We start from the raw sequence: 24,526 nt of genomic DNA on the forward strand, positions 1-24,526 counted from the left end.
GATGAGATCAACGCCACAAAACAACAAGATTGCAATTTCAATGAAAGGTTTGTTGTTCGCCGCCAGTTTGTACAGATTGACATCAACGTGCATGCGAAATGCCAACGACGACATGATGCGTCGTTTGGGTTGATTGGAAGGAAGACAACGATTGCCTCGAGTCGCGTTAAGGCCCGTTGATCGGTTTATGGGCAAAATTACACGCACCAAAAATACAAATAAAACCTGCTTATCATTTTTGTTGTTTTCAGTGGGAATTCCAGACAATAAAAATATATTAAAAATCAGCAACTTTATTGGTCTCAGCGCCACGTACAATAAGCAACAACAATAATGCGTTGTTTTTTTTTTTGCGGGAAAATGGAAGTAGTAAGAGCAAATCCACCAGCAGAACATTTTGTCATGAGAGGAGCTCGCAACAGCGGATGTTCCCACACGCACCAACATCATGCCGAGTACAAATTGCGCAACGCAGGAGTGTTGTCGAGCAAAGACTGAAGTCGGCTCTTACCTGTATGGAGGTTTCGTTGCAATAATATTTGGGGTCAATTCAAATTTCAAATGTATTTCTCCCTCCGTCCATCAAAGAAGAAACACATCGAGCTGCAATGCACAATAATATCGATTTTATTGGCTGATGATTAATCAAGACTTGACAACGACGCATCATCACAAATGTTCGTCATGACGACCTGAACTTAAAATCTGTTTCTGTTTTCAAAGCACACGTACAAAACGCAACGATACATTCAACCCTTCGCTACGATGATGGATCAGGATGGAATCCCGCCACTCAAACTATGGAACTGTTGCAGGTTGCGGCAAGACTGGAAAGTGCGTTTGTTTCGCAGGCCGGCTGATCTTTGGGGCTGCTTTTGTCGAGGACGGAAGTCTGCGTCACCGTGCTGCTTTCCGTGAACAAGGTTCGGCGCTGCTTGCTGTAGCGAAGGTAGTTCTGAGTCTGCCACTTCCAAAACCGTTTCTTCAGTTCCGCTTGCACCTGCGCACACAAAACGAAAGACAAGAACGCAAAAAGGGGATCGCAGCAGCGCTGGATTGAAATGCAAAACCATCAAGTACTTTTAGACAAGAGAATGCGACGTCTCAGTCCAAATGGACGCAAATATGGAAATATGATTTGCGTTTGACAGATCTTTGTTTTCAAGTCACCTCTCCGTTTAAGAAGCAGTAGAGCAGAGCCACAACAAAGCCCTGCAACCAAACAGCAACCATTGTTATACAATTTGACGTGTTGTGCCCTGCGAACGTGCCGAAGATGTGAAGGTTGCACCTGGAAAGATCCCAAGCCCAGTTCGATGAAAAGACGAGCCTCCGCTCCGGTGTTCTCGGGCAGGAAAGCGAACACCATGTAGTGCATCCCGAAAAGCGGGATGAGCAGCAGCGTGGACTTGGCCAGCCTCCTGAGCAGACGCAGGTACAAATTCACAACAGCTGATCCTTGGCTTGGCGCACGTTTGGCCGGCGTTGGCGTGACGCCGGCCGACGTGTCTCACTTGAGGTGACTGCTGTCGTTGCCTCCCACGCCGGGAGATCGAAGTTTCTGCACCAGAATGCGGATCACGTTGATGAAGATGATGAAGTTGACCTGCGCGAGAACATTTACACACGCATACATCAATTTGAAGTTTTTAATCGGCATTAGTCACATGACTTCAATAGTTAACTCATGATCAATTGCAAATTTTATATCTGTTATAAATATGTTCATACATTTGTGAACATAAAAGTGGAAAAAAATTCAACTCAATGAAATTGTAGTCATTGATACAGTAGTTTCATAACAATTCATAAAATGGAGTTAAAATTAATATTAGTATTTTTCAACAAGTACAATTTTTATTTTTATTTTTACAAAAATTGGACGTAATGTGCTGCTTTGAAGCCCCTCTTTTTCTTTGATCACTCTTTGGCAGAGGCATCTTTTGTTGAATTACAGTTATCATTCTTTCATTAAAATGATAAACGTTTCCTCCTGCGTCATCAAGCATATCATTTATTCATGTATTTACCTAAAATGTTCTCCAATTTGGATACTGTCAATGTATAGGACGCTATGCTGAGAATTGCTTGTTGGGAGGAGCAATATGGCGGCCTCGTGCCTTCACAACTCATATATTCAGATCAGTGTTTCTGACGCAGATGGTGATTTGCTGACGTGTCAGCCTGTCACGGTATATCGCCAGCTAGTGTCAAGGAGGACTTCCTGCATGCCCGATTTTCTTTTTGTCTTTTTTTTTCTTTTTTTCCTGATTTTCCCCCCCTCTATTTCCCCCTTTTTTTTTCTTTTTTCTTCTTCTTTTTTCCCGATTTCCTTTGCTCTAAGCGCCGGTGGCTGCTTCTATATGGCTACAGTATTTGCGTGTGTGTTTGCTGCGCGTCCGCAGCTCCCACTGTAACTCACCAGTAATGATACGCTTATTGGAGCTTTTATGATCCACCAGATGAAGGCCACATCTGTGTCGTCCCAGCAGCTGAGGCGCAACACATGCGTTCAAGACATCAACAAGAGCCGACAATATCTTGCAGCTCTCCTCTTAAAACAATACGAGCATTCAGAGACATTCAAGCAAAAACGTCACTGCGCGTCTTCTTCTTCCATAAAAGTTCATCCTTTCTCTTACTATTATTTTTATTGGCATTAAGATCACGCACAAAACAATTGATGGACGCATGCACTGTATGATTAATATCAGTTGTTATCACCTCACCCTCTGTTGTCATAGAAGTTGCGCGTCAGGATCCAGGCAGTTATAATCGTTGACGGGAGACCTGAGCAACGAGCACACGCGGACCGTCATCGCATGCGGCACCTTCCACGTTGCACACCTCACAGAGATTTAAAAAAAAGAAGAAGCGGGGAGGCCCATTGGTTTTCAACACTCACCCCAGCCAATCACAATGTACCACCAAAAGTATTTCTTCTGGAAGACGAAGGTGAGCGCCAGCAGCGTCTGCAGGTACATGCCCTCCACCAGGAGCCAGAAGTAGTTGGCCAGGATGCTGAACTGGAAGAAGGCCACGGCTGATTTGCACGACGTCTGCGGGACGGCAACGGTCAGAGAACGTCACAAATATGGAGGCTGACATTCAAAATGTTGCGCGTGAATTTGTGGGCTCGCACGGGCCAGAACATAAAACGTTGGGGCTGCTGCCAACCTTTCATTTTGACATTCAATATCGATGAGTGTCAGAGAAGCGCACTTGATTGAGGTGATGTTCATTCAGGCTTGACAATGAGGCAGTTAAACACTTTATTATTATCTTTTATTTCTTTTGAGATTTTTTTTTTACATCTGCACACCAGCTTCGATCTGTTACGTTTATATTTTCATTCCTTCCTAGTGCAAAAATGAATTCATTCGGCTTTTTGCTTGTAAGGAAGATCACAAAAGTGTCACTGAGTTGGTACGAGTGGCGGCCTCGTCCAACATCAAGACTTGCTCGGCCCGGTTGACTTGAACGAGTGAGTCCCGAATCAACGGCAATCGGTTACTTATTGTCCAACTTATATGTGACGAAGAAGTCCAACAAATGAAAAATGCAATTCGCTGCAACTTGCGAGTGTCGCCTCCTTAAATAGCGCTTTATCTTCCTTACAAGTTGACAAAGCCAGTTTCCCTCGTCATTGAAACTTTTGGGCGTGCAGCCTACGTTGGCCCGTTGATGCAGCGGACGAAAGCCACGGAAAGGTTTTCCTTTTCAGTTGAAACTATCTGACTTGGACCTTCAGAATTTCGTTGTTTTGTGATCGCTGCTGTTTTTACCGCGTCCCTGTTGTCTTGTGCTAGCCTGTAGCCTCGTCTAAGCTAGCACTAAGCTAGTTAGTCTCTCAGGCCCGGCCAGCGTAAACACTTTCAAACTCCCTAAGGTTTGTCAAATGTTCCCATCGCGAGCCGGCCAAAGGTTATTTGCGGGCGTCCGCTCAAACGTGGCGACCGCGTAGCATGCCAGCATGCATGAATCCCCTCGCGGGAGAAAGCCGGTCGGACGTGCCGGTCGGACGTGCCGGTCGGACGTGCCGTTCAAACGTTCCGAAAAAATGGAGCTTCTACTTGCGCAATGAAGCATCGGAGCAAGTGACATGAGGACTTTTTGTGGCGAACTCACAGTTGACATGAAGCAGTGGTCGAGGTCTTCATTGGAGAAGAGAACTTCGTCTTTGACGAAGACGGCGCTCGCTCTCAAGATGAACGAGAAGAAGAGGTTCATGTGGATGTAGTTTCGGGTGCAGTGAAACTTCCTGCCCAAAGACAAACCAAAACGTTTAAGAAAATGTGTGGAATATCACTGGATTGGATTTTTGTACTCGATCGTAAGCAAATTACCTGAATACCGTAAAGACAAAAATGGCCGATATGAGCGAGACGAGGGAGGTGGCGTAGCCGGCTGTGTACACCTGCTTGAAGTTGGAGAAGTACGTCGTCTGAATCGCAAGACAAAAGTCAAATCAGGGTCAGCATTTTCTGTTCTCGCACATTTGATGAAATGCTCGCAATAGTTTCAGCCGTGTAATTTCATCCTCAACACTTCACAGCAGTTCTTCGTTTTCCCGAGAGAAGCAACGTGAAATGGACGGAGCCAGCATATGTCACGGCACCCTATTGAGCCAAAGACTCCGCATGGGGCGACCATCTGCCTCAGCCGGTCGGGTGAGGGTCGAGAATGCAAAATGCTGCGCACGCCGTACAGTGCGGTAAGAAGTCGGCTTTCATCCATTGGAAAATCTTTGCTCGCCTCCTAATTTTGCAGGGCCACCGAATGAGGATTAATCAGAAACAAACGAGAAAGCTGCTGCAAAACGAGGAAATGAGAACGCCGTCCGTTCCCCAAAATGACAAGCGCAGTTGAAAAGAAAATTGCCGCCGTGCTATTTGCGCTGATGCACTCGGTTCAGCAAATAACATTAGCGAGATGAATTGCGAGGCCGACGCCCACCTCGGATTCCGCTTCGCTGTCGTCCGCAAACTCGCAAGCGTCCGTGTAGGTCGGGTAGAGCTCAGACCAGCCCGTCTCGGTGCAGTTCCGGTACACGGAGCCTGCGACATCAAAGACACCGCGATCAGCGGCATTCTCGAGAGCGTCTTGGAATGCAAAACAAAGATGAGAATTGGCACAAAAGGGCGGCAGTCGGTCACATTTGAGATCATCCCAATTCTTGGGGAGGAAACGACGACGAAAAGGCTTGAAAAACAAGAAAAATGATGAATTATGAAGGATGCGCTGTTCAATGCCAGCCAGAGTCAAATTATTTACCAAAAGACGAATTAATAGCAGTTGTGAATCGACAAAACTAAGATCAATTAATTCAGCAACAATAGGTTGAATTCTTAGCGACAATAACAATAATTATATATTTCTAATTACATTTTTACAGACAGAATAGGACACATAAGATATCAAATGTCATGATTGTAGATGACATTATAAATATATATATAGACTGCCAGTTGCTAATATGTATTTGCTCTGATGATGACGACGACTCTTAGTTGGTTTCGTCTTCTGCAAATGTTGAAAATGTTTCCAGTTGCTGCTTTGCTTTCAGTGTCAGCTTTTGCAATCCTTTCTGTCGGCCACCAGTTTTGCATCCAGACGTGCTCACTTTGGTTCGGAAGTACTTTTGAGTTCTGCATCCGAGCCCGATCACGTTTCTTCGTTTCGCTGTCAAGCGTTTTTTTTTTTTTTTTCTTCCTGCTGCGCTGCGTTGTGGTCACATGACAACCGTGTGAAGATTTTGCCTCCTTGCCTCCACTCGGGTCCACATAGCTTCTTGCTAGCTGACAAAAACAATTCAAGTTAATCTTGTCCACTTTCTCACACAACGGCCTGCAGTTACAACAACGACGGCGTCAACCGACTGCAAAACATCCGTCGAACCGACAAGCGGCAAAGTTTGCGGCCGATAAAAGCATCACGTTGAAAATCCGCCTGCACGTCCGAGGAGATTCGGCAGTGGGAGGTTTTACCGGAGCTGCGTTTGGCAAAGGATCGAGAAAGGTGACGTGTAGCCCTGCAGCCACGGCATCGGTGGGCGCGCGGTGGGACGGCGAACATCGCCTCACTTCACAAGCGGCGCCAATTTCTTGCTCACGCCGCCGGCGCCGGCCTTCGAACCTTTGATTTTCCAATTCATTATTTTGCCTGCAATCGATCCCGCGTCGGGAGGCCGTCGATCTCATAAGGCTTCAGCAACTCCACCGCACTTGACTTTTGCTGCCATCTGTGGAGGCGGAATTCCGCTGGGGGGGGCCGCGAACCCGCTAACATTGAGTTATGAGGTCATCAACGGCAAACTGCCGCTGCCTGCAAAGCGCGCACTCGCTCGGCTCGAACCGAAATATTTGTTTGCTTTGTGCTCTCTTCCATCCGGGATTCAGGCAAGAGCACAATTTCTCTCCTCGTAGACACAAAAATGAGAGTGCAAGCTGGAGAGGTTTGAAAAAAAAACCCGCATTCTTCCTTTGTCTTGTCTTTTGCACAAAAGCGTCCACATCATCGAATACGAGCTGATCCAATTTCATGGAGAGCGCAAAGCGAGCGCCGCGCACAAAATGGCGGCATCAAATAGATTCCGCAAACTCTTTTCTATCATTTCCAACACAACGTGTCCAAGTGCAGACGCTCGCTTACGGTTCCTTCTCTTTTCATTGTTTGAATTTCTGAGACACTCGACACGTTCAAACATTCGCGGGAAACAGCATAAACGTTCCATGCGCATCACGTGGTTGCATCTTAGCATTTGTACAAAAGGAATCCTTATTTCATATCTGTATGTGCGTGCTTTTTTGTTTTCCGTGCTCCAGGCTCCTACTGTGCTCCCCTTTGGGAGCATGTCTCCGGCCTCTTTCATTCTCATCGAAGATGTCGGGCACTGACAAGTGAGTAGCGGCAGCTTTTTCCGTCTTGTCTCCCTCTGCTGGTGATCGTTTTTCGTCTTTCTTGCACGGGCGCCATCTATGAAGTCCATTTCATTTTTCTTGACTTGACGATGGCGATAAAAATGAATGAATGAATCACTCGTTCACAAAGATAGGACTATTTGAAAGTTTGTAGTTTTTTGTGTTTTTTTTGTGACTGCAGGACTCATCTTGGGAAATGTCTAAAAATAGAACGGCTATACTATACTGCACGAGTCTGTCTAATATCTCCATTTGTATTTTCCCATCATACTATAACACACAAAACATAATTGATGACAGTCACACAATCTATATGATGATGACAATTGTTTTCTTTTCTTTGACCCGTTTCTATACAAAAGTGCGACCACATTGTGTCCAACCGCTTTGCTTGCAAACAAAAAGGAAAAGTTGGTCGATATTGACGATCAGCACTTTGCGTTGCAATTGAATGCGCGAAAGGTGCGACATCAATAAAGTGTGATTGCCGGACGTACCTTTGTTATGAAAGAGCTGCGAGATATTGGCGCACGATACGCCGAGCACTTGGCCCACCTCAACGCCGTACCAGCAGCGGATCTCGTCCCACAGCGTTGGGCACCCTGGGGCGGGAAAACAACATTCGTCACATGACTTGGGAACGCGCGACGAGACATTTCGAGATTCACTTGGGAACGCATTTATCATATTTTGTTTTAAGTGTAAAACAAAAAGTCAGTTGTCAGTTGTGAGTTCTGCCTTTCATGTGGCCAAAGTCTACTTTTATTTTGTAGTAATGGTTTCTTCTTGTTTCCGAGGCTTTACTTCCTGCCTTGCTGTTTCCTGCTTAATGGCGATTGTCTGCACCTGCTGCGGCCATTTTACGATTTCACTTCCTGTCTATAAAATGTCTGCTTCTCGTCGCATCCCGCTTTTCTCGTATCCTGACATGTTTTGAACCGACTCATACTAAGTTTGTGATGTTTTGTTGCTGCTTGTATTTGCAGTTGTTACTTTTCTTTTCTTGTTTTTTTAATGAAACTTTGACGTCCCCGTTGACGACTCAATAAATCGGTTTGCTTCTTTGTTTGAACCTGTGAATTGTGCTTTCGGGATCCGTTGTTGCATCCTAGTCATCGCGATGAACTGTGTCAATTGTTACTTTTTTTGGAAAAGTGTTTGATTCGTTCCTGTTCTTGTTTACAGGCTACCTTCATTTTTCGCATATCTTTATTTTCATTTGTCGGCTCCTGTGGCCATGAAAGTGACGCAGAAGTCAATACAAAAAAATCTTTTTCTTAGTGTTGGAATATTGTACATGTGATTTGTTTAAAAAAGAAAAGAAGAAGCTTTTTCTCTTTGTGGTGGCTTGCAACTCAAACAGTTATAGAAGAAAATGTATATGTAGTCCAATTTAATCACGTCAAATATTTGTACTGATTTAGAAGTTGATGAAGGTGTTCACTTTTATATATATATAAAAAAAGCAACCTTTGTCCATCCTGCTGTGATTGAGTTCAATGACAGCAAACTCGCTGCGGACAAATTCCCCACAAACAACAACAAAACGCTTTGTCAGCTCAGGCGGGCTCTCGTCCTTCAACTTGCAAAACCTTCCTCATCACACGGCAGCTTTCCGCAGTCTCCATATTTTCTGCCTCGCACTTTTGTACTTTTATTAGGAGGCCATTTGATCTCTTCGTGCGATATCGCAAAAAACATCTCATGGTTGTTTTCCAGGTGTGTGTTTTGTACTGTAAAAGCAAAATGGCTGAACATGATCTCTCGAACCACCTTCCTGTGAGTTATCTTTCACACTTGGCCAAAGATGAGTCATTTTCAAGCTAGCAGTCGGAAGAAGTGAACGTTTTGCCGCCATCGGCGTTCACGCTCAGTCGGCATTTGACTTTGCCGTGCGCTTGAAAATGGCACATTAGTCATGTGTCAGACGCGCGGCGCGCTAATGGCGCTCCGGCTAATGGACGGCCGCTGCGTGCTTGGACAGGCAGGAGGAAAAGGCCACAATGTTGTCATTTCAATCACATTGTGCGAATGGCGCTTTCCTGATTAGACGCTAATTACAGACGCTGACGTTGTGATGAATACTGCGAACGAAAGGAGCGTCTCTTTGCAGGCCTTCTGCCGGCTCACATAATGGACTCCCTTTTTCACACGCTCTCCACCCACTATGGCGTCCTCTGCAAGCGTCTGTGCCGCGTATTGATTGAACCTTCCTAAGAGTGTTGTAGTCAAGGCCACGCCATCTGAGGCCAAGACATCATCGAGACTACAAAGAATCCTGACCAAGGCAAGACCAAGACTTTTGGGATGTTGAGATCAAGACAAGACCACGACCAAGACCATCCTGACCAAGACCAAGACTTTTGGAGATCAAGACCGAGAAAAGACCAAGACTTTTTGGAAGTCGAGACCGAGACTAGACCAAGACGCTTTGTAGGCTGAGACGGAGACAAGACGAATCTTTTGAAGGCCGAGGCAGGGGCAAGGCCAAGACTTTTTGGAAGTCGAGACCGAGACTAGACCACGACTTTTGGAGATCAAGACCGAGAGAAGACCAAGACTGTGTAATATCAAAGAAAAAAAAAATAACACCAAAAAAACGACCAGTATCTTTTTTTCTCATGGCGTTTGCAACAAAAATAAATTCTGCTATGTTGTTTTTGAAACCAAACAAACCTCAAATCTACAAAAATGTGTTCTTTGCCTTCCGACCTTACTGGTCTTGGCTGGTCACGATCCAAATTTCCCAGACAAGCCCAAGTAAAAATGCCGAGACCGAGACCCTTAAAAAGTGGTCTCAAGACCAGTTCCTAAACAGTACGTTTGTTCACACGCATGAAAGACGCATTCAAACAATTGGGAGGATTCAATTGTGCACTTCAAATAAAAAAATGAAAAAATGTTGCTTTGACATATTGCACTTACTAAAACCTACTTTTGCGGACGGACCGTTTTCTGGTCATTGTCTGCTTGTCCCACCCTGAAGTCATTTGAAAAGCTCACGTCAAGTCACCAAACAGGATTCGGCACACGTCATCCGGGGTTGGCCCCGCCTCCTTGACAAATATTTCCCCGGGACACATTTTGTTCCCAGAACACAAACGTCACCATTGACCCGAGCTGGTTCAAAACAATATTCCCAGCATGAAATATATATTCACGATGAGGAATCAATAATAGGAAAGTGTTTCTTTCAGAACGGCGTCGACGCTTCTGTGCACTTTGAGCGGCCTTTTGATATTTGCTGTACGAGCACAATTGACGAGGGAACGGAAATGTCCGTTCACGCGTTCGTCGTCCGACTCCTTCTCGCCACCCCGAAGCTCGGCTATCATTGTTTTGTCCAATAAAAGATTTTTCTTCATTGCCGCTCACATAATATGGTTACGAGTATTACGAGAGAAAAAAGCACCGCTGGGATGTGCAGTGCAATATCCTGCCTTTAATAAACAATGGCGTGATAAGGCCGAAGCCGGCCAAGAAGCGGCAGACGCGACTGACAAATGTGGAGCTCGGCTGTCAAATCAGCAAAACAAACTTGCTTTCATCTTCTCGTTACAAGGAGCAGACGTCTTGACCCGGTAACGGCAGCGCCGCGTGCGGTTCGACACAAAAGTGGCAAATGCTGCGTTGAATGGCGAAAACAAAGATGCTTTATTAACAACGAAAAAGGAGGACCGAAAACAAAGATGCTTTATTAACAACGAAAAAGGAGGACCGAAAACAAAGATGCTTTATTAACAACAAAAAAAGGAGGACCGAAAACAAAGATGCTTTATTAACAACAAAAAAGGAGGACCGAAAACAAAGATGCTTTATTAACAACGAAAAAGGAGGACCGAAAACAAAGATGCTTTATTAACAACAAAAAGGAGGACCGAAAACAAAGATGCTTTATTAACAACAAAAAGGAGGACCGAAAACAAAGATGCTTTATTAACAACAAAATGCCACACGGACACGCCGGGACGAAGACCGACGATTAAGACCAAGCAGCGTCTTTCTCCACAAATTGAAGTCCTTCTAATCTCAAATATGACATGAGCCGCACGCTGCGTTGTTGTTTTTGTCATATCGATCCTCCGTCAAACATCTGTTTGGCGCCGCAAGCGTTTCCCTCAAACAAGCAGCAATAGTTTCAGCCTGATATTGTTTTTGTGTCTTCCATCTCGGAGTTATGAAAAGTTGCTCTCAACTGCCGGCCGCCCGTGCCAATATTACTAAAAATAATTGTGGGAAAAATATTTTCTTTTGCGTTTTCAGGGGTTACGATTTCTCTCTTTCATAACATCCCACGGGAGGTTCCATGATTTCTTATGTGAGCGGTTGGATGACATGCTTCAATTACCTCGAAAGTTAAGCCACACGCAACCTATTTTGCTTTTTTTTTTTTTTAAGAATAGTGCTAGTCCCAATATAAAAGTTTGTTGTGGTTTAAATGTAAAGATTTAGAGTACAAACGCATGTTGAGAAGTAGACATGAAATGAAGCAGGATGGATTCTCTGATTTAAAGAAACAAAACCCTTCTGGACTACCCAGGAGTCGGTTTCCTTCTATAATTATTATTATTATTATTTGTGGGAGGGGTCAGAAAAGACTGCATTATGGGGACCGTTGGCAGATTTCCTTGTCCAAGTTTTACGCTTCTGGGAATACAGCGACATTCCTGGTCACTTAAAAGTCATGGCCAGGCCTCGTGTCATTTTTTGCAAGATCATGCCACTCTTATTTGTTTTCATTTTTCATTCATTGTGATGTTGTTTGATCAGGTTTGCAAGATCATTTGGGTTGGAAATCAATCTGCTTTTCAAACGGTCCCAAATGACGAGCGCCGATTTTGCGCCAAAATGGAATCGTCCGGTTTTGGAAGCACTTTCGGTGACGGCTCAATTCAAGTCTCCACTTGAAGTGCAGACGGTGGTGCGTCAACGGTATGTTACGGCGTACGGGTCCGACTTGAGGCAGAACCAGGTGTACTGGAACATCCGTACCAAATATGGACTGGAGGTCCCACAATCAAGATCGGAAGACAAGTGAGAAGAAGCAGGCCAAGATCCTGTGGGACTTCCAGATCCAGAATGCCAAACCCGCGATAGCTAAGCTGACGTAGCGAAGGGGAATAAACAAGACGGCGCTCGGGAGTTCTGACGGGCGAATGATAGCAACATCCGGATAAGAAAACGGGAAAAGCTGCAGAAATAGCAAGAACTCGAAGAGTGTGACTGGAACGAATGGACTCACCTCATCAACCTTCAATGGTCTGACATCCGCCTCAGTTGGGAGAGAAGCGGCCGCATCGTCACCGTCAACAATTTGAGTCGCACGCTTACGTACCCGTTCCGGCGGCAAGATCGTTTTCTTCCTGAAGGATGATCCGGTTGCATTCTTCTTGAGCCTTCATGTGCTGAAGCACGAGCGCGCAGTCCGGATGGATGGCCTCCGTCTGGGAAGAAGATCACACGAAAACAAGCATTTGCGATCATCCTGACGGTGACACAAACGTTGCTCGGAAATGGAACGCGGCCCAAGGGACCATCGGCACCGCCGTCCCAGGCCTGGATAATGGCAGAGGTTTGGCGTCCAGCATAAAACGTTCAACAAATGATTTGTGCTTACGATGGCAAAAGCAGTTTGTTTCCTTTGATCCTTCCTCTGGTCTCCTGAGATTTATAACCGGTTTCAGGTGAATTCAACAGCACAAACTCACACCCACGCATGCGCGCAAAAGCCAATGGACTATTTCTGTTCAGTATTTAAACGCCCACAAAGCAGTTTATAAAAAAATTGCATTTCAACCGTAGCATATTTTCGACTCTTGACTTTAATCATGTAAAGCACATTGAGTCTAAAATGCACTAAATAAATCAACGTAGACCATTTTTGTTTTTTTGCTGGGGCTATTTTTTTTTTTGCCACCAGCGACTCGTGTTTGGTCTTTTGTTAACGCCAAAGTTAGTTTAGGCTCCGTTGAATGCAATCGACACGGAGAGATTTGAAAGAATCACATTTGAATGTCCCAGTCGGGACGAACGCATCCGTCGAATACCACGATGAAAGATTCAAATGTTTTCTCTTTTGTTTTGCACTTTCTAACTTGGGCATTATTGGACGACATTCCTCCCGAACCCATTTCGGTGAAAAATATTTATATATATATATATTTCCTGCAAGGAGTTGGAAGAAAAACAAAAGCAGAGGCAAATGTTTGTGAAAATGCGAATCTTGTTTGGCCGCCTCAACGTGAAACGTGATGAAAAACAACACAACTGATGATGATGATGATGATGATGATGATGATGATGATGATGATGATGATGATGCATATTAAGCATGAAACTGAAAATGAAAATGATACGGCTGGCGCGTTTGTGTGGCTTTTCCTTCCAGCTCCATTTTCAAACGTGAAAGCCACTCAAATGAAATCACGGCCTTCAACAAGTCATTATTGAAGGGCACCAATTGCCTCCTGTCGAGCTGTCCGAGGTGCGATCGTTAACATCAGGGCATGTAATTGCCGGACCCCTCGGGTCATTTCAATGGCAGACCCCCCCCCCCCCCCTTTTTTTCTTGCCCTTTAAAGTGATTTCCAATTGTGATCTGGGATCAAATGTTTCAGCCTGTCTAGGGAGATTTCACACTTGCAAAAACATAAGCTACTGCTTTAAAAAAAAAAACTCATATTAATGTATTTTCAAAACCATCAAAGACTGGAACACTTTTTGTCATCAAGTGCAAAAAGCTTAGAAAGCAAGTCACGAAAGGCAAACGATAGGTTGGTAGTGTTCAATTCATATCTGGAAAAACAATGTTTTCCTTTCACCAATGTATGAGATGATCCCACCTCTTAATACAAATAGAAATAATAAATACATGCGAATGCTAATAATAAATTAAATAAAGGAGGCTCGAACTTGGATCCAAGTTATTTTGCCCTCCATCCATTTTCGCTTTTGCCAGATCATGAGAGTTCTACAGAACCATTTGGGAAGATGATCGCGTCTTCATTGCGCAGCCACGAAGTCCAGTTTGAACGTGACACGGACAAAGTCCTGCCGGAACTCACCGTCTCCAACGTCATCATCTGCAGCAGACTCAGCTCAAGTAACCAAGTCAGATGCAATTTCCAGAAAAAGCCTCCGCGGACCGACATGATGGGCCTTTCAAAAAAAGAAAAAAAAGAAAAAGAAAACGGGAACAAGTCCATCCGAGTCGAAGCCTTTTTGTCCTTCGTACGTGCGGTGTGTTCTCCGGTCCGGGCGCGTGCACGAGAATGAGGAGCCGAGGAGGTGGCGTGCATGCGCGAAAACACGCGCTCGTCAAAAAGGGAGGGCGAAGAAGCCTCACCAGAAAAAAAAGAAGACACAAGTCAAGAAAAAATATCAGCAACTCTCCACGCGCACAAACAAACATTCTTTGCAGCTCGTTCACTTTCAAATGGGCCGATTTTTGTTGGATGTCCCAAAAAGTATGCCGATAAAAAGGAGTTCATTTTACATTCAAATGGTTCCATTTGACCCTGGCTTTGTGCTCGGGATTCCAAAAGCATCACGAGAAACACGGTTCGAGCTCATGAACGGGTTTCCATTGCAAAAATGCACAAATACGATACGATATACTTTTATTTGGGGAACTTTTTCCTGGGGGGAATCAACCACTTCTACCTGGAAAACGAACATTTGCTGTTCTTTAACTTGGAAGTTGAAACAACATAACAGGAGAGTTAACTCTGCTGAGAGTGAGTTAACTCTGCTGAGAGTGAGTTACAAATGTACTCTCGCACCGTGTGAAATGTTTCACTATTTCAAGTGTTGATTGACCTCATAAAGTCTGGAAAAGTCTTCAATTTGGTCAAGCAAAGACGAGGAATTGCTCGTTTCCGAGCAAGGCAGCTTTCAGACGTGTGTGTTGCTGCTGCGGGGGTCAAATCCGGACGCCGACGGTTTGCAGCTGCGATCCTCGAGCATGTGACACAGACAGACAGAAGGTCAAAGTGCGGATAAAAAACATCAAAATGGCCGCCCAAAAACACAACTGCTCATTTAAAATAGCTTTGCAGAAGTCAAAACGTTGACGTGTGTGGATTGTTGCGGTGCGATTGCATTGTCACTGTTTTGCAAAGATACAAGATCCTTAAAAGCCTTCAAAGCTTTTGTTTCACGTTTATTGTCTGAGTTAAAGCAAAGACAAAAAGTAGCTTGCGAAAAGATCAACTAAGAAAAAAAAATGCTTTAAAAGAACTTAATGCATTTGGTGAAAGGAAAATCTATCACTTTTCATCTGGATTTCAAAATGGCTTACACTTTATCTTGGCATCTGAATCCATCGGAGTGCAGCATAACCGCGACATACTGCTTCACCATGTTTGCTTTGAACTCTGGGCTCCACTAATTGGGTTCATTTTCAATTTGCATTTCTTTCATGCGTTCGGGACAAACAATGCAATGAAAATAGTTCATCTGTTTCTTGGTATCCTTTTTTGGAACCACAGGAGGGTGAGTTGTTAGTCGAACCTCTGACCCAGAGGTTACAATCTGCAAGACTCAACCAATGGCGAGTTGTTGATTTGCACGCTATGAAGAATGCGAAGTGAATTTTGGGATCATGAGCCGACAAATGTCGTGTTTGCTGCTTGGGTTGGTTCACATCCGTTTTCACGACTCGATCGTTTTTGTTGTCGCGAAGCTGCAGATTTCGCGGGCCAAAAATTCACTGGTTTGTTCTTTACGGTTTGATTCGTAGCAAGCTGGCTTAAAATCCGCAAAGCAAAGCGATGCCTGCTTCCAGGCTTGTGTCGGTTGTTGCAGATGTGAAACTGGATGACAGCGTTTGCTGCGGACTTTCAAAAATCTCTTGTTAATCAGATGAAGCGCTGCGCATTTCCTCCTCGTCTGATGTCAGAACAATTAACACTTGAAACCTTGCATTCATCAACAGCATAATCGGCCTAATTGTATGCAGGAAAAAAAAAAAAAACAACCCTGCACAGTCTTCTATTTCTCTCCATAAAAAATGACTGTCGCTCATTTAGGCAATTCGTTGTTTAAGTTGCTGATTCACATTCAAGATGATGTCTAAAAATCTCATTTGCATAATAGTCCACAAATGCAATTGATTGATTTGCATTTTCAAAATCGGGACACGAGAGCATAATAATGATTAGAATGATGATGATAACAATTGCAATAATAATAATAATAATAATTGATGTTTTTTCAAAAAGAACTTTTCTCCGTTTTGGTTTCCTCATCCCGACATCACGAGCACTCAAACGATTCAAACCCAATACCAGAACAGCATCACATTTGTTGCCTTCCTATAATTGAACAATTTGTCAATTCTTGTCATTTTAGTACGCAGTGATGTCGAAATATGTTGCCTCACATTTAGAGATGTCTTTAATATTGTTGCTGACCTCACTTGGGTGTCGTCTGTGTGGCATTTCCTTCCATCCGTCCAATAAAATACGATTCGATACCGCCAGATACTTCCAAGTGCAATAATTCGATTCCACCAAAACCCATTTTCAGCTTGACATTATTGTTTGTTGCATATATTAAGAAGCAGGGAGAACATGCAAAGCCCGGATTCAAACCTCCAACCTGCGAGACATATATGCGAACCACTAGGCCACCGCGCTGCTGGAAACTTATCTTGCCCAATTTGCCAATTGGATTGATTAGAATCCGCTGATGAAGACGAATCGTCTTTTTTCTTTATGATTTCCTGACTTGCACGTTGAGGAGGAACGAAGACACGTCGAAAGCGGCTCAATTGTTTCAATCATTCAAACATAAAGTGAACGAAGGAATAATAAAGATTTATTATGTACCATTCGAAAGCTTTGAAGCATGTGAAATGTACGGCAAGTGTTTGCGAGTCCGTGTTTGTGGTGTTCCGACACAACAGTCAAGAATTAGCATCAGATTGTGGCTTGGTCTTCTGCGATTTATTATGAAAATCAAATCAGCGCCTCCGTGGAAAGGCAGCTTTGATACGCTTGATACGGCACATTTCAAACAAAAGGTGACGTTCGCGATAGCTTTTAAAAACAAAAGAACTTAAAACACCTTGAAAAACAAAGATCACTTTTACTTGTACTGTCAAAAATGAATGGAAACGTTGAACACGGAGAATAATGTGGCGAATATTCTTCTTGCCTGCCATGCATGAATGCAGGTGGGATGAAAACGGACTTTTTCATCCTAGCAAGCTAAACGATGTCATGTTGACTTTGAGGCGGGAAACGTGACAGCGGCTTCGGCAGTTGAACAAGCGCGCATCATTTCTCATCTTGCGACGCCTTGTAATGTGAAAAACACGGCGGCTCACTTGCCAAACTCAAATAAACACGCCCACATACAAGACGCACTCAAACCTGGGCTCACTTTCGAACCTGACCTGAAACATCAATCAAGAGGACATGGTTTTAGAATATCATTTTTTAAATTAGGGTGAGAAGCTCGGTCATCCGAGAGGGACTCAGCGTCGAGTCGCTGCTCCTCCACGTTGAGAGGAAGCAGTTGAGGTGGCTCGGGCATCTGGTTCGGATGCCTCCTGGACGCCTCCCTGGGGAGGTGTTCCGGGCATGTCCTACCGGCGGGAGGCCCCGGGGACGACCCAGGACACGCTGGAGAGACTATGTCTCTCGGCTGTCCTGGGAACGCCTTGGGGTCCCGTCGGATGAGCTGGCTGAAGTGGCTGGGGAGAGGGAAGTCTGGGCTTCCCTGCTAAAGCTGCTGCCCCCGCGACCCGACCCCGGATAAGCGGAAGAAGACGGACGGACGGACGAAATTGCATTATAATCTCAACTGAAGAAAACAAAATGAAATTCAGATTTCAGGGTCAAACGGATCATCTGCGATTGACATTGGAATAATCCACAAGAGACCTCATTGACATATTTACTGTCATTTCAGAACATCCCGAATCATAAAGCAAATGAATGAAAAAAGGTTTCAGCAGGAAAGCAAAGATGATTTCCAAGCGCTGGCCGGAAAGTCGCCATGTTTTTCTTCTTTGGTGAATTTCGCCACGACGACGCAAGACTGATTCACAACCACAAAATGATGCAAATGAACATTTAGAAGGACTTAAAACAGCAGGAAGAGACAAAATCGTATTTGCGATATTCTCCGTCGGTATTTGGAAGACAACGGGACCGAAACTTCATAAAACGATCGCGCATTAAAAAAAGAAAACCGAACGCGACGTGTGGCGCTCAGCAATAAAGGCACATGCTGCTGCTCTGGTACAAGTACATGTAGGCGTCGCAGAAGAGACGCTTGGCCACGCCTTTCATGTCCCGAGGGTTGTGATTGGCCAGTTCCGCCGGAGACATGTCCAGGTACACGCCCACCTCGGGACACGCCCGCACTTCCGGGATGTTGAAACCATCCGTCCCACCTACGGACGCACGGCACGCCACGGGGTCAAAACACAAACAAAAAGGACAGGAGAGGCGGCGCGCACGGCAATCGCTCGCCTTGTCTGTCGGCCATGCTGTCAAAGAAGATCCAGTCGTGGCTGTCGGGTCCGTATTTGATGAAGGAGACGTAGTGGCTGGTCTCGATGCAGAGGACGGCGAACAGCTCCAAGATGTCTCGGGTCCGAGTGCGAGCGTCGCCGTGCGCCGTGAAACCTTGGGGGATGTCCAGAGTCGTCGTATGATGGCTGCGCCGCTGAGGGTGCGAGTGAACCTGGAATGCATTTTGTTGACAATTTATTCATACGGGATCTTTTTTTTAAATTTTTATAATGACGGATCAATTCTTTTCAACGCTGAACTCGTTGCTAGCCTGCTTTGATTGCTTTTTCAATTTCTTCTGTTATGAACTCATTGACTGGCAGCAATTTTCACTGAAGCAACCCCCTTCACTCCGGGCTTCTTGACTGGATTTGGACTGATTTTGCAAGGCCAACACAATAATAATAATAATAATAATTCTATTGCTATCAAACATTTTTTTTATTAGAGTCTCTTCTTTCATCAAGAGAAAAAAGAAGATATTTCTATGTTTCTCAGAAGTTTTGCAGCAATTAGCATAGAATAGAGCTGAGTTTCATCCTTATTCACATTCCTGTTGAAAACACTGACAAAATGAGCTTGTTGCAACATGGCCCTGGTTGATCTCCTATACTCTGCTGCCACCCGCTGGCCGCTATTGTAAAAAATAGCATTGTTTCAAGCATTCTCTTCATTTCAGAGGCTGCATCAAAGCCTTCTGGATGCTCGAACATAAAAAACAAAAACATATAAATCCGTCTTTGGGAGCATGGTCATATTTAAAATAGCAGGTATTTGTACGTTTTTGGGAGCAAATGAGTTCAAGACACATTGAACATGGACATACAAAATCATCGTCTTCTGCATGGTGTTCAAATGCTGTTTACATAAAAACCAAACGTCTTCCAGCAAGCAGGTTTTGTGAAAACTTGGCACAAGTTGACTCCGAGATGACGAAAAACCTCAATCAATCCGTTTCAAAGAGAATTTTTTCCTAAGGGAAGCATGTAAAGACTAAAGAGTGCTGGCCCAAGTACGGACCCCTGCGGGACACCATGTTTAAGTTTGGTGGGCATCAAGTCTTTGCAGGTCACGTGCGTGTGCCTCCAAATCCCAGGGAGAAAAAAACTGGACATGCTTCCCAGCTCAGGATGGATGAATTGAGATCCGCAAAGTATTCTGGACCTGAACGAGGGCAGTTTTGGCGTTGAGCGGACGTCAAGTTGTGGAACCTGCTTGCCGGAATGCGGCCCCGGCGCGGGTGACGACGCAGACCTGAAGCGAGCACGTCTGGCAGAAGACTTTGCATCCCGTCTGGCTGAAAACGAGATCTTCAAAGCAGTCGCTGCACTCTTCCTGCGCCAGGTTTCCGCAAAGTATGCACTGCCGAGGACCTGAAAGACGCCGACGCCGCCTTTAGACCGCGATCGTGAGCCGGGTTCGCGCGCTGCCGCAGTATGCGCTCGCTTACCTTCCGAGAGGAGATGCGTGACGTCCAACTCCATGGATGGAATGATTTTGTCAAACATTTTGAATTTCTTTCCGAAGCGCGGCATCTGAAGAATGAGGCAGGAAGGAACCTGAAATCACAACAGAGCCCAAAAGACATTTAGCGTCTTTCGGAAAACTACACAGCAGCGCCATCTGCAGGACAAAGTGGGCAGCACGCTTGTTAGAATGCATTCACGTGGATTCATACAAGGCGAAGGTGGACTATTCAACTGGAAAAACAAAAAACAAAAATCTTTTGGTGGCTCTCACCTCTGCCAGTTTGAGTCTCGCACCGTGAAAGGAATGTTCCAGCAACTGCTGCACCGTCGGAAGCACCAGGCTGTGGTTCTGCTCCAGGAAGATCTGATAGCAAAAACTCTCCTGCACTTTGCCGGCAGCCGATCTAAATTCAGTCGGACCGACAAAAAATCCTTGTTGACGCGGCCAACATGAGTGACGTCGTCGACTCGCAACTTACAGTTTGAGTAAAGGATCGAGTGCGAGGATGTGGTGCATGATGATGGTCAGAAACTCCTCCGGGTCTGCAAAGAAAGAAAAAAAAGAAAGAGCTGCAAAGGCAAAGCCGGTGGGAATGCGCTTGAAATGAAACGCACCCTTTTCTTCGGTGGTGAAGGTGTGACAGTAGCCGTGTTTCTCCAGCTGCTGGCGGAGCTTCATGATGTGTTGACCTTCCACAAAGCCATCGCTGGAAAGCAGCCAAGCAAAACTCACAGCGACTTTGCAAGCACAAAACGTTCAACGTTGTGGAGGACGCGCACCTTCGAAGCGGGTTGACGATATCGTTGAGCAGCGTTCTCTGAATCGGGGCGTCTTGCGGCTGCGTTGATTTGAACAACATGGAGTCCAGCACGGAGGAGCAGGAAAACAAACTAGGAAACACACACACACAAAAAAGAAGAAGTCAATCCAGAGAATGAAAGTGTCACAATTTCATCAAAATGTAAAGAATGAAACGAAAATATATATTGAGGCGACGCATGCTTGCGTGACAATACGGACGCTGACCTGAAGAGGGCAGCGTCCATGTAGCAAGAGTTGCAGTGTCCCTGGATGCCCTTCATTCGGCCCACCAGAATCTGCTCAACGTGATCCGTGCTGACGGGAGCCACCGGATCCATTTTCTGATGGCTTTCGCGCTCTGAAGTCAAAAGAACAGTTTTCGGTTTCAAAGTCAACTTGCATCAGATCAATTGGAATCCACATTTGGAAGAGGCCGGATTGTGATTGGGCGATATTCACCTCCATGTTTTTTTTCCTTCCCCGTCCTCTGACATGCAACATTTCCAAATCGCAACACTTATCCAATCATGTCGGGAGCCATATTGGCAACGCAAGCGCCATCGTTTATCCGCGCTCGTCAAGCAAAATACGTCCGCCCATGCGCACGGTTCGAATGCGCTCTACAAAAATGGCCGTTTCTCTTTTCATTGCAGCCTCGCAGCAGAATTGCCATTGGAAATGTTTGGCATGCAAATAGAAACAAGACGGCGTCGCTGACCTGCGTCTTTGTGCTTCGGTGACACATTTTTGTCGCCATCGCTCAGGAAGCGCGCATCGGGGCGGCAGCAGCTGAACTTGACAAATAGCGCTCTCTTGGGAGGACAGTGGAAGAAAGACACATTTTTGAAGGTACCGTCACTCACACCCACGTCCTCCTCCTGCACAAAAGCACCAAAGTGGGAATCATGTCACAGGACACGATGCAATTCAAAGAAATGCGAAAGGAATCTGTTCAATTTCCACATTACAAGTTCGAGTCCCGCCATCATTTCCGCTCGTCCAGGAAGGGTCCCGATCCAGCGGATGATTCCATATGAAGTGCGAGCACCCAAGGACACCTCCACCAGTGAGTTCACACCCAAGTCACATTTCTCTTCCGCTGCCGGATCGTCAAGGGCAATCAGATCAGACGCTGTTTGGGGGCGGGGAGAAAAATGTTTTTTTTTTTAAATATCTTAGAAATACGCTGAAAAGTGTCAATCAGGTATGTTCCAACCGGCAGGATATTCCCCGACAACCACAAATTGAAGTGGGACTTCAACTTCGCCCGTCTTCCCGGTGGCGTCGACGTCCTGCAAACATGAAAAAAAGGTCCAAAAGGACATTTCATTTAAAAATGTGATCTTCTCTTTATAACTTAGAATCATGTCAACGAAAACTCTCGGGCAGAGAAGAATCAACTTGTCCTTTCCCCGCAAAACGTCCTCTTTGGGGCCATGTCGCAAAAGAGATGACAAAAAAAAAAACGGTCAACTCACTGTCGAGATCAACACAAAATGTTTGCCGTCCTTCTCCTGGACGTTGAGCACCATCCCGTAGCAGCAGAAATCTTCAATGAAGTAAGTGACTCGGTCGCCCGCCACCGGCATTTGCGTTTGCCAGCCGGAAGCGGACTCGGGGTCGGCGGAACGACGTGGCTGCACTTTGCTAAAAGGTGCGAATATGCCACAGTCTTGCGCACACGTGAAAAGCGTCTGGTTGTTGTAGCGGCCGTCTGTGTTGCCCTTGCCCTTGTCTTCTCCCTTCAACACAGAAAAACAGGCACACTTTCATCCACAAGCAGAAAGACGGAAATCACATTCACAAAAAATAAACAAACCATTTTGGAGTCTTAAGTTCAAATTTTAGTAGCAATCCTAGACATATTTTGGTCAACATTAAAATACATTGTATGATTTGAAGCAACCAGAAAATAAATTCATTTTACAGTATAATAATAATAAAAAAATTCCAACACATATTTACAAAAAAAAAAAAGTAAGTCGAAATTGAACTTTATTCATGTAAAAAAAATGCACATATGCCGATTATATGCTTTGAGTATTGCTATGTTACCTATCGTGTGTTTCGTTATTTGAAATAACAGAACTCAACGCTAACTTTCTATTAGCCTGTCAAGGGCATTTTACATTGACTTTAGCATTAGTGCTGGTAATGTTTGCAGAAGCGAGCTCATGACGACGTGCTTTTCTCCAAATACATCCTAAGAGCCCTTAAATGCACAAAGTTGGCTGTGACGTGTCGATATTTCCACCAAAGGCAGACCGCGCATACGTTTTGACCGTGACAAAAAAGAAAAGCCTTTTTCCTGGACCTGCACGATGAATACCCGAGGCGAGAGGAGCCATATTTGGAAGGTCATACCTGCAGTTCAATTCCAAAGAAAATTGCCTTCACGGGCTCTTCCAGCGCCGGTTTTGGCAAGTTCCCAATGTAGCGGATCAAACCCTTCAACTTCTCGCTTCCTTCTTTCACAACTACTTCAGTCCCCTCAGAAAGCGCCAGTGCTCGATGGAGAACATCTTTGTGCCGGAACCACTTGAGCCTTTCAGAGTTGTCAGTGAGGGCCAGCAGCAGACCGGCCTCGGCAGCGCTCAGTTCTTCCAAAAATGTCCTTTCCAGCTCGTAGTACAACGGCGAAAATGAGCCGAGAAATAAGACTTGCAATTTTTTCTGAGAGCCTAAACTTTGATGGCGCTCATGAATATAACAGATGCAGCCGGCGCTGTAGTGTCGAAGGGAGTCGGGTAATTGAGTGGCGATGAAGTACTGGATGCGTGCTGACGTCATGATCCCGAGGCCAAGTTGTGACGCAGGACACTGGCCGGGTACGCTGCACGGAAAAAGAAAGGACACGAAATAAGCACAAGAGAAAGTTGCACAAATGATCTGCGAAAGATGTTGCATTACTTTTCAGTACACAATAAACTAATGTTGTCGTGGTTAGGGTTAGCTAAGGGTTGGCAAGATGGAATGAAAACCGAAAGTACGCAAAACTGACCCGGTTGCATAATGTCGCTACTGTCCCTGAACAGCACAAAACGCAATGACAACTGGCAAACTTTGAAGGTTCCGTTCAAAATAAAGCACCAATCAAAGGTTTGTATATACTTCCTCATATGAGCTGCGAAGGCCTTTATGGAATCTGACTGATGCATAATAAGAGCAGCTTTTTCTACCCAACAAGCTTATCAATTAGTTTCGATTAAAATGTGTTTCCAAAAAATGAAAACGCAACAATAAAATAGTGACTCGTTAGGACACCCCCGGTTAGCCAAATTAAGTTGTAACTATGTAACTGACTAACTAACTAACTAACTAACTAACTAACTAACTAACATTCTGCGGTTTGTTCACTATGATGTTCGTGGAAAAGACAATTTGATCATTCACTCATTTCGATCGCCAAAATGTGTTACCTTAGCTCGCCCAAATTCTTTCTTATGTTGTCCCCATTCGATTGGTCTTGATCGCAAGACTCACGCGGCCGCTTTTCGGACAAGTTGTCAAACGAAACGCAAGATCTGTTCTGAATTGTGTGCTTGTCACTTGTAGTTATTTAGCAGCGCAGCGATACACAACTGCGTTGCTTTCGCTTGAAAAGACGGAGGCTACATCTCATTTCTTTAAAAGTTACCTCTTAGGTCCTCGCACCTCTATTTACTTGATAGCGCCTCCCATCCATTGAGCCACCCTGGAGCCATCAACGACACCAACAGAGGACCAAGGACACCGAAATGAGACGATGTAAAGTCCTCGTTTACGTCATATCAATGGGACGGCAATAAAGATGACGACACGCTATGAGGT

General features: G+C 45.0%; 2 protein-coding genes across 3 annotated transcripts; both read right to left on the minus strand.

Annotated features, from left to right (window-relative positions):
- Nucleotides 1-611: 611 nt before the first annotated feature.
- On the minus strand, nt 612-14,206 carry ghrhrb (growth hormone releasing hormone receptor b). Its single transcript, XM_077584603.1, has 13 exons — nt 13,985-14,206; nt 12,256-12,364; nt 7,418-7,522; nt 4,957-5,057; nt 4,347-4,444; nt 4,129-4,261; nt 2,906-3,059; nt 2,730-2,790; nt 2,423-2,492; nt 1,515-1,606; nt 1,292-1,421; nt 1,171-1,212; nt 612-1,000 (listed from the first exon to the last, which is right to left on the minus strand). The coding sequence occupies exons 1-13, from the start codon at nt 14,123-14,125 to the stop codon at nt 794-796; spliced, it is 1,443 nt and encodes a 480-aa protein (XP_077440729.1). The 5' UTR covers nt 14,126-14,206; the 3' UTR covers nt 612-793.
- A 3,602-nt stretch (nt 14,207-17,808) lies between these two features.
- cyldl (cylindromatosis (turban tumor syndrome), like) lies at nt 17,809-24,320 on the minus strand. 2 transcript variants are annotated; one of them, XM_077583642.1, is made up of 15 exons: nt 24,136-24,320; nt 23,081-23,549; nt 22,195-22,458; nt 21,933-22,008; nt 21,685-21,848; nt 21,435-21,594; nt 20,942-21,074; nt 20,695-20,805; nt 20,530-20,621; nt 20,394-20,457; nt 20,186-20,318; nt 19,896-20,004; nt 19,700-19,818; nt 18,404-18,617; nt 17,809-18,324 (listed from the first exon to the last, which is right to left on the minus strand). In XM_077583642.1, the coding sequence occupies exons 2-15, from the start codon at nt 23,504-23,506 to the stop codon at nt 18,140-18,142; spliced, it is 2,250 nt and encodes a 749-aa protein (XP_077439768.1). In that variant the 5' UTR covers nt 23,507-23,549; nt 24,136-24,320; the 3' UTR covers nt 17,809-18,139. The 2 variants fall into 2 exon arrangements, with proteins under 2 accessions (XP_077439768.1, XP_077439767.1); XM_077583641.1 differs by having other exon boundaries at nt 20,394-20,621.
- Nucleotides 24,321-24,526: the final 206 nt, after the last annotated feature.

The sequence above is a fragment of the Vanacampus margaritifer genome, chromosome 13 (assembly GCF_051991255.1).
Source record: "Vanacampus margaritifer isolate UIUO_Vmar chromosome 13, RoL_Vmar_1.0, whole genome shotgun sequence".
Classification (NCBI taxonomy): domain Eukaryota; kingdom Metazoa; phylum Chordata; class Actinopteri; order Syngnathiformes; family Syngnathidae; genus Vanacampus; species Vanacampus margaritifer.

Coding starts and splice junctions, on each gene's coding strand:
- ghrhrb (XM_077584603.1), bottom strand. CDS start 14,125: ATGGACTTGTTCCCGTTTTCTTTTTCTTTTTTTTCTTTTTTTGAAAGG. Junction 4,445..4,956: donor ACAGCGAAGCGGAATCCGAG/GTGGGCGTCGGC, acceptor CTTGCGATTCAG/ACGACGTACTTCTCCAACTT. Junction 1,213..1,291: donor TGGGCTTGGGATCTTTCCAG/GTGCAACCTTCA, acceptor GTTTGGTTGCAG/GGCTTTGTTGTGGCTCTGCT.
- cyldl (XM_077583641.1), bottom strand. CDS start 23,506: ATGACGTCAGCACGCATCCAGTACTTCATCGCCACTCAATTACCCGAC. Junction 21,075..21,434: donor ACCGAAGCACAAAGACGCAG/GTCAGCGACGCC, acceptor TTTTGACTTCAG/AGCGCGAAAGCCATCAGAAA. Junction 18,618..19,699: donor GCCAGACGTGCTCGCTTCAG/GTCTGCGTCGTC, acceptor AATGCATTCCAG/GTTCACTCGCACCCTCAGCG.